This window comes from Cygnus olor, chromosome 2 (genome assembly GCF_009769625.2).
Source record: "Cygnus olor isolate bCygOlo1 chromosome 2, bCygOlo1.pri.v2, whole genome shotgun sequence".
NCBI classification, from domain to species: Eukaryota; Metazoa; Chordata; class Aves; order Anseriformes; family Anatidae; genus Cygnus; species Cygnus olor.
In genome coordinates this window covers 30,307,912-30,321,603 of record NC_049170.1, presented here as the reverse complement: position 1 = coordinate 30,321,603, position 13,692 = coordinate 30,307,912, and the positions used below count along the sequence as shown (strand labels likewise).

Sequence of the window (13,692 nt, the reverse complement as noted above, 5' to 3'; positions counted from 1 at the left end):
ATGTGATGAGCATGATCTCAGAGGACTTAGTGAAGTCCTACTTTTGTATTTAAATCCAAAGAGAAAGAAGAACAAAATACATATCACATTCATGATATGCCAGGGCTGGATGAAAAAAAATGAAAGACAGTCACAGATTTGTTTTATGTAGATCCATTGGCTCCAAAACTCCATAAATGGCATGAAGAAGTTGCAGCTGTTTTCTAGACTCTCAGTCTGTAAAGTATCCTCTTTCCATGTCACTGAATGTAAATTTTTTTTTTGTTTTTTGTTAACATGGGAAATTAAACTTTGTGTCTGCTTCTTTCGAGCAAAGAGGAACTGGATCCTAGATATGGTGGCTGGTGTTTGTAGAATGTTGTATAATAACTACACAAGTATAGTTATTCCCATAAATGGAAGTCAATTGCTAGAAAAAAAGTTTTGGGTGTTATACTGAAATGCTACATTTTCCCTCTTTTGAACACCAGTGTGCATAGTTTTGAGGCCGGAGTGGTTTGTTGAGCTTCTAACACTTTATTGTGCAGTTGGGCATTATTTTTTGTGCTCACAGGTACACTGCACATTAGTTTTGTTTACCTATGCATTTTTTCTTAATTTCACAACAGTAGTTTTTGTAATTGACAAAGCAATTTACTGCATGTGTGCTTTCTGCACCCCAGACAAATACTCTATCATGTAATGCACCTTTCTTTCCAGTTCAGATTGTTAAGAAAAGAATTAGTTGTGACTAATTGCCAATTAATTTGCAGTGGTTCAGGGAGGAGGGAGGAAAAAAAAACAATTGTACCTACTAATTAAAATTTGAAATATTCCAAAGTGTCATCTTTAGGTGTCTATGGAATACATAATTTCCATTTTAGTTCTGCACTAGATCTGTAACAACCCTGAGTTTGACAGCTCTATTAATTTAAAACCTCAGTGATACCTATTAGTACAAAACATGAAAAAAAAGCCATTAATCATTTATTTTAATTTTGCAGCTCTGTCATTTTCTCAGTATGTTTAAAAATTATGATGACACCATAATGTTTTCCAATCTACCTGTGTGAAGGGGAAACGGATCACACTACTTAGGAGAGAGACTAGAGTATATTATTAGAGCTTAATTAATGCCAAACTGATTAGATTTGATTGCACTTTGCACAATAATATTGTTAAGAAATTTATTTAAAAGATGTATTGCATAATGCTATATTTAAAACAACTGGTCTAGACCTGAGAGATTTGACCAAAATGTCACATAATGCAAATAACAGGTTAATTATTATAGCACTGCTTATATTCTGTGCATCTTAGTCATCCAGTACAGCCCTCAATCACCTATGAGAAGTTAAAAGTATTTGCCACTTCTGTGATATAGAAGTGCTACATCCACCTATTTCCTGTAAGAGAAGAAGCAAATGTGCATCAAAACTGGGAAAACCTTCATACCCTCAAAACTATCAACAGCCAGACCCTGATGATAACATGGAACAAAGTGACCATAAACTAGCAGGTCCAAGATGTATTGCATAATGCTATATTTAAAACAACTGGTCTAGACCTGAGAGATTTGACCAAAATGTCACATAATGCAAATAACAGGTTAATTATTATAGCACTGCTTATATTCTGTGCATCTTAGTCATCCAGTACAGCCCTCAATCACCTATGAGAAGTTAAAAGTATTTGCCACTTCTGTGATATAGAAGTGCTACATCCACCTATTTCCTGTAAGAGAAGAAGCAAATGTGCATCAAAACTGGGAAAACCTTCATACCCTCAAAACTATCAACAGCCAGACCCTGATGATAACATGGAACAAAGTGACCATAAACTAGCAGGTCCAAGCTGAAAAGGAGGTTTTTGTTTCGTTTTGTTTGTTTTCCCCCCTCTATCCTTAAAATGCAGGGTTCTTTTATTTAATATTAATTGAAATATTACAAGCAGGGCTGACTTTCTCCATTTTTGGTTATCTAGTCTCATTTAGCATTGTAGTTAGCACTTGCATATGTAGCACCACATTCTGTGTTAACAGTAAGCATTTAGGCAATCTGTGAAGTCAGGAACATACAGATAACCAGTACATAGTGTAGAAATTCTAACATACAAGCAAAACTGATTGACCTAAAAGAGGTGGCTATTATACTAAAATTATTGATGGTCACTTCATTTTTTTGAGTGGATTCATTTTGTTAATGTAACTTAAAGGCATATTTTGAAACTCTGACCTGCTCCTGAAACAAATAAATTTCTGGTTTATGCATTTATAAATATCTTTAATATAACAAATTCTGGCTTCTCCTTTATCAGAAAATTTGTTATCTATGAAGAGGGAGTGATTATTAAATTACTAACTCTTAAGATTTATGCTCTTTGTAAATGGATCTTTTGTCCCTTCCCATGAATGGACACACTTTTTAATGCTAGAAAGACAATTTTGAAATTGCAAATGCAATATTTTTTCTGCTAAGCCTATTTACTAGATATAGCAGTCCTTTACATTTCTGTGATTGTGAACTCAAAGGCTAAAATCATGGCTACAGTTAGCAAATGAGAGTTTTGCCAGTGCCATTTTGCCACTCAAGCCATTCCAACAGCTTGAGATTAGCCTATAATGTTGTATATGCAACTTTCAACAACAAAAAATCCATAACATCATAGCCACTCATGTTTTTTGCTTTCATTCTACATGAAATTGCATTTCCAAATTTTTTTGTACTTTTAATTAAATTTCTTACGAATATGCCAAATAGAAGCATTTTCTTGCATTTTTTCCTCCAGCAGCACTTCAGTCAGTTCCCTAATTTATGTTTAAAATGTCCTCCATACTTGCTGTAAGTCATTCTATATTTTCAATAAACCAGAGTACATTATCTCAAAAATATTTTCTATTATTCCTTACTATTTTGCATGAGTTTGTCTGTCAGGGTATCATTAGTTACTAAAAATTTTAGGTTTGAGTTTGTTGTTTGTTTTCCTGACCAATCACTTTTTCTCTATTTTTTTGAGTGTGTGCAAGGAAATCACAGATTCACCTTGGAAAAATGAAAAAGAAAAAAAATAGTGAGCCTTATTGAAAGCTTTTTCAAAGCTTTTAAAATTGTGCTTCTAATACAAAAGACATGAAGTTTTTTGCTGAAGGGGAGAGAAAAAACAAATAGTAAAAGTTAGTCTTCAGACACTAGACATACACAGAATTTATACACAGATAGTGATTTTTTTTTAATTTTTTTTTTTTTTTTAGTTTTAACTTTTTACATCTTTCCAGGACCAGATCATCATCTTGTAATTATTATTATTTTTTTGGTCCATTTTCGCCTCTGCAGACCCTCTTAGTGTTCAGTCCTTCTTTGACCCGATACACTGTTTCCCTTTCTAAGACCCTTAGTGATCTTGAAGTGTTTAATTTCACTTGTCATTGACATAGCACCAACTTTGGTGATGTTGCCAGTATGCAAACAGAAGAAGCAACAATTCTAGGACAGAAATGCAGTAACTGAAAGTCTTGAGAAAGACAAAGTTAGTATATTTCAGGCAATGTAGTGCAATGGTTCAGTGTGTATTGTACTGATTTCTTTTTATGACCTATATATATATACATATGTGCATATATATTTCATTGGGAAAATAAAAAATCAAAGGTTATCATTGTTAACCAATGCAATATTAACTTACATTACCATGAACATGTTAAAAAATTACTTTAAGTTACCATTTTACTTTTTTAGATTCAGAATGTAAAGTATATTTTATGCCACTGGAATTGTGCCAATTTACAACAGTTGAAAATATGTCGTAGAGAAATGCATGTAGGACTCCATCCTCATGCGCATGAGTGGTTAATCATGTTCAGGCATCTTAGCTGATCTCAGCTGATAGGATACAACATACTGAAGAGGTCATGTTCTCTGAAACAGATGGCTCAAGCCAAAAAAGAACATTACAAATGATAAATATTTTCTCAATATGTAATTGCATTCACCCTCAGCAACATTGAACAGCCCCAGTCCAACATGCAATCTGTATGGGTTCTCAGGAATAACTCACCTCTTCATACAAAAACCATCTTTTGAGTTTTGCTCTTTTATTCATTTTAAGATGGAATTATTATGATTTACCTCTGAAATGAAATTCTGAGAACATTCCTATTGCCTCATCATGGCCAAATCTTGTAATATACTGAACCCTCATGCCTCTCCTAAAATTCACTCACAGCAGCTGCAGATTACTTTATGTATTGATTCTCAGGATCAGGTTGATGTCATCACTATTCCTGAGATCCAAAATATGTTTTACGAAGCATGTGAAAGTTACAGTAATCCTTGAGGCAATTTTCCATCAGCTGGTATAAAGTGACATTAATGGAATAATGCCAACTTACCCCAACTACAGATTTGGCTTCCAAAGTGGTGCCTGAAGCAGAATTTCATGTGATAAAATATGTTGATGCCAGTCTTTGAAAGCAGTAGTTATTTTCTGTGTGAAAGTAATATAGAATGCCATTAAATAAAGTATTAAAATTAAATATTAAAATAAAATTATACTACATTTGATACTAATGAACAATGTTGACAAGAAGAGATCACGTATGAAATTCGAGATTAATGAACTAAGGTGGCATGCAAATGAACATTTGGAGAATAAAATAAGTCTCTAATAGAGTTAAATAAACCCACTCATTTTGTTGGGATTTTCATGTTTCTGTCTCTTTTATAGTAAAGTAAATTTCCACCCCAAGAAATGTCCTGATCTATATTTTAATGAGCCTCTCCACGTGACATACATTTTTTGTTTCATTACTGTTAGTGAATGACAAGTGAAGGATATTCATTTTAACTTGAAAATGTCAGGTATGCACTTTAAGAGATATATTTTTCCAGTTTTTAATGAGGTGGTGTTTCTTTTTGAAAGAAATACCTATCTCTGATGTGGGTACTATGCAGATGACAACTGATATTTAATAAGTGATGGTTCTTGTATTAGTCGTAGTTCACTAAAGAAAATGTCTCGGATTGCTTTTGAAAAACTCTTAACGTCACTAGCCCAAAGGCAAGATGTGACCTTTTTATTACATAATGAGAATCATTTATTATCTTACAATGTATCTTAAAGTCACAGACAAAATGCCACTTTGATAATTGCTTTCAATTAGCTTTGAGCATAGCATACATTCATAAAATGTCTTCTCTAATTTAGACTTGAATTAGAGAAAATTGCAGACATAATCTACTTTAAGGTTGTCTCATTTAAGGTGATTCGTAGTTTTATATCAAAGAAATCAAAATGGGTCGCTTTAGAGCAGTCTTGCAAAGTGTTTTAAATAGGCTTTTCAATATTTGAGTCTATTCTATTAACAATTAATTAACAAATTGGAATGCTAGTTAATCTTTTTTGACCTTTTTTGTGTGTTAACTTTTGACTTTCATTCATAGTGGCTGTTTTGAAATTAAACAGTGTCCTGTGTTAGAAGAGAGGTACAGTTTGATTAGATGTGTAAACAAAACATACAAAGATACAGTTTATATCTTAGTAATAAGCAATGACTAGGTCTGTCAGCACATATGTCCTTTCCAGCTTTTAAATTCTTATTAATCTTGTAGACATGTAAAATATTCAACAGCAAGCAATAAATTCCACAGTCAAGAAGTAAGATCATATATTGGCATGTATTTTATTGTATAGGATTTTTAATATTGATTGCATGTATAATTTAAAGTATTTGTGGTAACAATGATTATACATACATTGGCTTACTGTACGTGTAGCATCATTCATAAAAATAAGGATATTTTCCCTTCTTCTTTGATTAAATGAAAAAAGGTTGGAAATTGCATGTAAAGATAATTCAGGCATTTCAGATACTTGCATGTAGAAACTGAACTAGCTCAATTGATAACTGATTTTCTTCTTTCTTCCCCCAGATAAAAATTACTCATAAGAACCAAGCCCCTATGTTGATGGGACCTCCTCCAAAAACTGGTCTTTTTTCTTCTATCATCAAAAGAACAAGGAACCACAGCAAGGAATAAGCCTGTGTAGTTTAATTTTTAGAAAACCAATTAGCTTTGTTGGGCTTTGGAATATTTATGCTGGAAATCTTTCAAGAATTTTAGAATATATACTACTTGCAAAATCATGGATTTTGGTTTAACAGTTTCCGTGACTGAGCTAATGTAAAACTATGCTATTAGGAAAAAAAAAATAATAAAAAGTCACAGTTTTGTAGGTATTTTGCATGAAGAAAGCAAATCTTTACATGAAGTGATACAGCATTTTTTTTCTTGTTGTTGTTGCATGCAATATCATTTACTAATCTATGCGATAATTCTGCCATGAAATATAGGAAGGGAATGCCATGAATAATTTGATTTTCTCTCTATTCTATTTCTAGCTTTTTTTTCTATTACAATGATTATATGCAATAAGTTCAACAGTATCTCTTGAATCAAACATCATATCAATAACAAATTAGACCTGTTTCAGAGTAAAGTTTATTACAGGTCTCATTAACCTGTACTTTTAGTTTATCATTTGTTTCTACCCTAAGAATATTTTTATTCAAATAGGTATTAAAATCTTATATCTTATTCTGATAACTCCTATGTATGAGTAATTGTATCTGTTGAAATCTTCTAACTCAATGTGTGCAGTATTCAAATGATCGTGATTATTCGTGTGTAAGTTTTAGCAAGACTGGAAATCAGTGGAAATTTGAGTAAAAACTATGTGGTTAAGGAGATCATGCTAAGACTGAAGATGTTAATACTTGCAAAACTAAGCATCAGTGTTGTTTGTTGAAACATTAGAATTATCTTAATGAGCAATACATCACTGTAACATGGCAAACTTTAAATCGCTCTGTGTATCGACCGATAGCATAGTGCATATGCACACAAATAACCAAAGCTCATGCCTAATAAAGTGCATTTCCCACCAAAGATTTAGTGAAGGATGCTTCAGAGAAATGGGTTAATGCATAATTAATCAAGCTCACTGGAGTAGACTCACTTCTGAAAATTTACAGTTCTTTTGATTATGTTGGCAATGTCCAGACAAATGTTGGGGTAGGAAAAAAACATTAAATTAATTGCAAATAAATACTCACTTTTCATTTGTTTCATAAACTGATAGACATAGACACATACTCTAAATATTGACATTTATAGATACTCTAAATATTGGAAAATGAAACATCTAATTTTGTTTTCATTATTATTTATACATCTATGCTATCCGTAATTTACTTGTCCTCTAAATTCATCTCTTAGGAAAGGATAAACTGTTATCTATTCCCCTTTTGTAGTCTGTTGTCTGGAATCAAATCATTTCTTGTCATAAATTTTGTGGAGGCAGTTTTTCAGGTCTTCACTTTCTTAGCCCTCTGAGAGACTTCCTAACAGCTTAGAAATCATAAAACAGGGATTTGTCTGAGGATTGCACAACACTATCTAACGTTGAAGGGGAGTCCAAGAATGGCAACTTATTTTCAGTCTTGCATTTAAACAATCTTAATCAAAATTTTTGTGCAGTCTTAACATTGTTCTTTGTTCAGAGTGAGCTGCTTCTCCTCTCTGCATGTCGTAATGAAGTTTCATCAAAAAACAAAACAAAAACTTTGCTTGAAATCCATGATTTCCCATTTTTATCTAGATTCTAAATGCTGATGATTTATTAAATCTATTTTTCTATTGATTCATTCTTCCATCAGAAAATAGTATTTCATAATTCTGTAGTGCACGGTACTGTGCATGTACTTAAATAAAGTTGATATCTATCATTAGCTCCTCAGTGTAAGAATTCAACAGAGTCCTAATTTGTATAATAGACACTGAAATGAAAGTCAGTGTATAGCTGGTAAGGATTTTGTCTTTGAAATATACAATCGGTGTTTTGTAAACATAAGGAGGTAAATATTAATTAATGTTATGTTCAGCATTAGGTAGAAAAATATGAGGGCAATTATTTGCTAAAATTAAGATCTTGTAATTCCCCATTCTTGGATCCAGTGGTGTTGATAATTAGTTACCATGAGTGAACTAATATTTTTCCTGTGCATTGCAAACACACACACATACAAAACACATTTGATGCACTTCTTGACTGCAAATATAAACATAGAGCTAAAGATAAGAGCAAAAAGAAGGAACCTGCTGATGTAATATTACATGAAGTGCACGCTGGTTTTATGGAATTATGGTTACACGTGATATTTTCAGATAACTTGATATAGGATTTTCTACCAATGCTCTTAACTTTTTTTTTTGTGGCAAAAATGTGTTTAAGGATTATATATGTGTTCTCTATGATTATCTCATGAACATTGTAACTCTGAAAAAAAATAAAAAAGATACATAAGCTATTCTTTAATAATGTATGCAATTTTAAAAGTGCCAGTCTGAATAGCAAATTGTTCACAACATGCTTTTTCATATACAGGGATAGATGGGTTCATGTAATCACGACTACATGCAACTCTGACTAGATCTAGAAAATGTAAATTAGATATGTTTGTCAGTATGTGTCAAGTTCTTACAGTAGCAAAATATAATGAAATAGCCATTTTATTACATATTGACACATTGCAACAGTAACATCCTCTCTTTCTATTGTGTTTGTTTGTTTGTTTGTTTGTTTACAATGGCCTTTAACAATTTAAAACCATGATCAAGATGAACATGATGATGATGAATAGAATATCTTAGAGTACATAAAGCATAGTGTGAAAGGAAAATGTTTGATTTAATTAAAGAGAACTTCATTTCCTTCCTTCCTTCCTTCCTTCCTTCCTTCCTTCCTTCCTTCCTTCCTTCCTTCCTTCCTTTTCATTTCAGTGTGTGCAGAACTAGCATTGTGAAATTATACAGTCATATACAGTGAAGTGAAACACAGAAAATATGTATGTATCTTCATTCAGGTGAAATAGATGCACTGTTCTGAATCTTAAGAGTAGTAGCTGTAAACCTTCCACTGTTTACAATGGGGCATTCTTTAAGGCCTCATTAATGACATTTTCAATATACATGGAAATTACGAAGATGTAGGAATTATGCCTGACATTGAATTTGCAAATTTTTCGTCTCCCTACTAGAGTGTTGCATGTGGTCAATGTGCTAAAGAAAGAACATGACGTCTCCAAAAGAAATCTAAGTTGTGAAAGTGATTAGCATCACTCTCCCTTCACTGGAGTTCCTGTTAAAGTAGAGTTCAGCGCAGAGTCAAATACAGTATTACTGCTTCTAGTACTTGTAAGATGTTTGTACACATATCGTCACAATTATTTAAAGCTAAGGGGTTTGATGTCATGCTTTGTGCTTAATTGAGTGTGTATGTGTATACATGAGCTACATCAGGTAGTATGCTAATATGCTCAGAACTTTGATGAGCTAAGAACTTTGTTTCTGAAGCAGAAATAGATATTCTATAACATTGTCTCATTCTTATCAACTCTGTATTATTACATGTAAATCATAACAGTGATTACCTAATATTCAAAATTATCTAATGCAAATAAAGTCACCGAGTTCATCATGTTTCAAAATATCAGTGTAAGTAATACAGTCAAAGAATATCTGCATTTGATATTATTACTGTATGAAATGGAGAAAAAAGGCATGCTTTAATACATAGGTTGTGTTGTTGCCGTTTTTGTTTGTTTGTTTTACTGAGACTAGAGATATTCAGACAGTTGCAACGACCTGACATATCAGTGAATAAGGATATTTTGTAATTTACTGCCTTCAATCCCAAATGAGCTCTGGGACTTGTAATTTTGACACAGATCATAGGGAGGCCAAATCTTTCTGGAAAAAGAGAAATATAGTATACCACCTCTCTGGAAAAGTCTAGAAAGAATCGCTGAAAATCTGGAAAAAAAAAAAAAGGAAAGAAAAATCAGACATAATTATCTTTAGGCAAGGAACCAGAGGAAGAGCAGAGAACTCTGCTAAGGAGTGACAAAACAGATTTGCAAAAAGGGTGGGTAGGTCTAAAACAGACCACAAAAATTGTAGTGTGGGGCCTGAGAGGCCAGATGAAGGCACTCAGGGCTAATGAGCATTGATGTGCCAAGGAAGTGAATTAATTACATTAACCTACTGTCCTATTCTACTTAGGGTTGAAGGACATAGATGTTTGTTGTTTTTTTTGGTTGGTTGGTTGGTTGGTTTTTTTTAATTCATGGGGTGAAAGGCTGTGTGATAGGAGTTATGCCCAAGAGGAAGATAAAACACTGAGTCCTTCCGGTGAAGGGAGAAAGATTTGTGAGTGAAGGAAAGAACTGAAGGATGATGAAGAAAAAAGGTAAAGAATTTGCTAGACTTTTGTTTATTCGAAATATTTGCATACACTGGAGAGAGAAGAGAGGGAGGGGGGGGAAAAAAAAACAAACACTTTTGCCCTTGCTGTTAAGTAACAGTTTTGCAAAGCTTCTAAGCAGTTATCTGGAAAATTAATAAATAAATAAATTTAGAAAGCTGAGATGGTTACAAGAAGCACTGCTCAATGTTTTATGCAAGAGTGGTGAAGAACGTGCCTATCTCTTGTCAGATAATTGCTGCTTGTCTTTAGCCCTGTGAGGTCTGAAAGCATTTTGTTTTCCCCGCACATAAGGAAGGAAACTTCTTGTGGTCCTGCTGAGGTGAGTAAAAGCCTTACTGTAGCCCTGGCTGGAAAATAAATCAAGCATAGATCAGATCTGGAAGCTGAATCTCCGTTAAAGAGACATAAAATAATAGGTTAAAATTCACAGCACATGAGGACCTGAGGGTATTCTCTGTATGCAGAAATGCCTGACTGATAGTGCAAGCTCTATATGGGTCTGCCAAGATTTCTGGTTTCTGCCAAACCTGGTCTTGTGCTATGGTGTGCCTGCTGGGTCATATACCCCCATTTGCAATCAGGTGCTGGATTTTCAGTTAATTTTGAAATAAGTAGGTTTGACCTTTCCTGCAAAGCCAGTTCTGTGTCCAGTGAACCTTTTGGAAGAAGACAGCGTTCAGGGCAGGAAGATAGAAGCAGGTTTTGTTGGGGACCAGCTGGGTGTAGAACAACTCTTTAACTTGGGTTGCAGCAGCACTGTCAGAAGTCTGTGGAGGCTTTGTGGAGACTTATACAAGCAGCACAGTTGAGTTTCTTTCGTGTGCCCATTGGAAGAACATATACTGTGAAGTTAGCTTCTGCTTTTCAGCAACTCCTACGCATCTTAAAAGTGTCTAAGGCAGGTGGGGCTGAGATGATTTTAAGAGAAGGGTAGTCATGCTTGTGCAGTATTAACTGAATAATCTTGCCAGACACCATTGTCTTTGCAGGCATAGGGTTGAATAAAAGTGTGACTTGAGCCTGTTGGGGGGGAGGGGAGGGGGGACTTTGAGTCCAAGTGCTTCCTTTTTCAGAAAATAGTAATGACTTACAATGCATCATGCATAGTAGTAAAGTTGTGTCCAGGAGTTACTACTGGATTTGTGTGCATGTGGCATGGGTATGGACATGGCTTTTCCATTATCAATTTCTCAGTTTAACAGGCATAGCTGAAGCAGAGAAACTTCTACGTGACCACTGACTTCCATTTTGCCCTACGGCTTGAAACTATAAATAGGAGAAGATACATTGTAGGCATGGAGAATCTGGGCATGGTGATGATATTTCAGAGGCTGCTTCTCTTCTTTCTGATTCATGATTCAAAGAGACTACCTGAGAAGCACCTCAGGGTGCTCTTTAAATATGACTCATACAAAGAGGAAGTGATAATCACTAGGCTTTGTTATTTATAGAAAGGTGGTAGCTATGTTGATGGTGAAATAGCAGTTTCATTGTGAAGTACCCGTTTCTAATAAACGTTGGAAATTATTTCTCATGTCTGAGTGAGAAGTAAAGATTTGGAACATTATATCTTTTTATTTTTTTTGTCTAAGGTTAATAATGACTAAAAATAAATACTTAGCTGCTGGTTGTCCTACTTGAAATAAACTTTTTTTTTTTTTTTTTTTTTTTTTTAAACCTAGGGTCAAATGGTTATTCTGTGAAGCAACATAGCAATTTACGCTAATTGGTAGCTTTTCTGGATCGGAAGTGAATGCTTTTTACTCTCTTGATGAAACATATACTTATGGCCCATGTCCTGCTTGTCGATAAGAAAATAGAAATTGTCAATCTTAAGGTTTGTCAGTCTATTTACCTTGACTACAAAAAAAAAAAAAAAAAAAAAAGAATATCTATTTGCATCTGCAGTGATTTGTATATTTCTTAGTGAGGTAATCAGACTTTGCAAACTCATCATTAGCACTGTACTAACTTTATGTCCAACTGTGAGATTGTCTCTTGCAAAGAATAGGTGTGTGTGTTTGGGGGAAGGGGGGTTGTTTCTATGTGTTTTGTGAATCAGTGAATTCCAAACTTTTTTTTTTAAAAAAAAAAAACCTGGAATTATAAAGACTTGAAAATTTGATTCATAAATACATACTTAAGTTTATGGTGTACACATAAGCAAGCAATGGCAGGAAGATCTATTCCATTTGACCTGAACTTCCATTTCTTTAAACTCAGTCCAACAGTCACATTAGCAAAGGAAACGCTAACAACTTATTAATTTTAGACAGCTTGGGAGGAATTCAGGGGAAGGGAATGGTACTCTGGTAGGTTTTACCCAAGAACACTATTAATCTTGTTATAACAATATATACTTGAAGATTAAGGAATTTTCACTTCATTTACACCAAACGTTGTTTTCTGTGACTATATTATGAACTTTTTTTTTTTAAAACTAGTTTAATCAATCTCTGAGAAGAGAGCTGAGGCCTTCATACTTTATCACTAGAAATGGTCAAAAATTCCTTAGCCTCTGTTTCATCAGAATATGCAAATTTGTGGAGAGGACCTCACTTTACCCAATTGATCTAATTTTCCCTGGGTTTCCTTTTCAGAGCAAAACCAGATTTACCTTTTTAAATGTCAAAATATTTTGTTCTAGAATGTCAAAAGGAAGTGTAAGGTTTTAATTTGTATTGCTGTTTCATTAATGTAGTGATTAACTAATATTGTATTAACTGGCATGATGCTCTTATTTCATCTGAACATAATTATCTTAATCACTGTCAAAGAATTTTAAAATTTTTAATATTTGTTCAAGCTCCTGAAAACACATTTTCAAACCTTGCATTGCTGTAATTGTGATCAGACTAAATCCTCAAAAGAAATTCTAGGCTTTATGTAACAACTCTGCATTTTTGTTATTCAAATACCTGCAGAACTCCTGAGAGTTATCTTCAAGGAGTTGATTTTTTATTTATTTTTTAATTTATACTTTCTCCTGTTTCAGATTATTTTACCATTTCAGGTCTATCTTTTTCCTGAAGGAAAACAGATAACAGGATAATGTTAAAGCAAAAGTATTTTGTGTGACCTAAAAGTTTACTAAATCTCTTGATAGTTCTCTCAAAATACAGGAATGAACAGATTTTTATTTATTTATATGTATATTTAATTTTTTTTAACAAAAAATGGAATGAGAATGCATTTGAAGAAAGGAATCCCATTATTCATATGATTATAACCTATTTTTTATAAAATGAACATCAGAAGAATATTGTTGGACTAGGTATTGTAAAATCTATTATTGACAAGACATAATGTTTGTAATCTTTTCTTTTAAGGTACCAAATACACTGTAACTTAATAGACAATCATTGTTGAATCATAATGATAAGGCATTTG

General features: G+C 33.4%; 1 protein-coding gene across 1 annotated transcript in view; it reads left to right on the top strand.

Moving 5' to 3' along the window:
• The window catches only part of DGKB (diacylglycerol kinase beta), a 357,454-nt gene extending 347,549 nt beyond the window's left edge, over positions 1-9,905 (top strand). The window contains 1 exon segment of the mRNA XM_040548594.1: positions 5,907-9,905. Within this exon segment, the coding sequence (XP_040404528.1) occupies positions 5,907-6,014 (108 nt within the window). The 3' untranslated portion in view covers positions 6,015-9,905.
• The last annotated feature ends 3,787 nt before the right edge of the window (positions 9,906-13,692 follow it).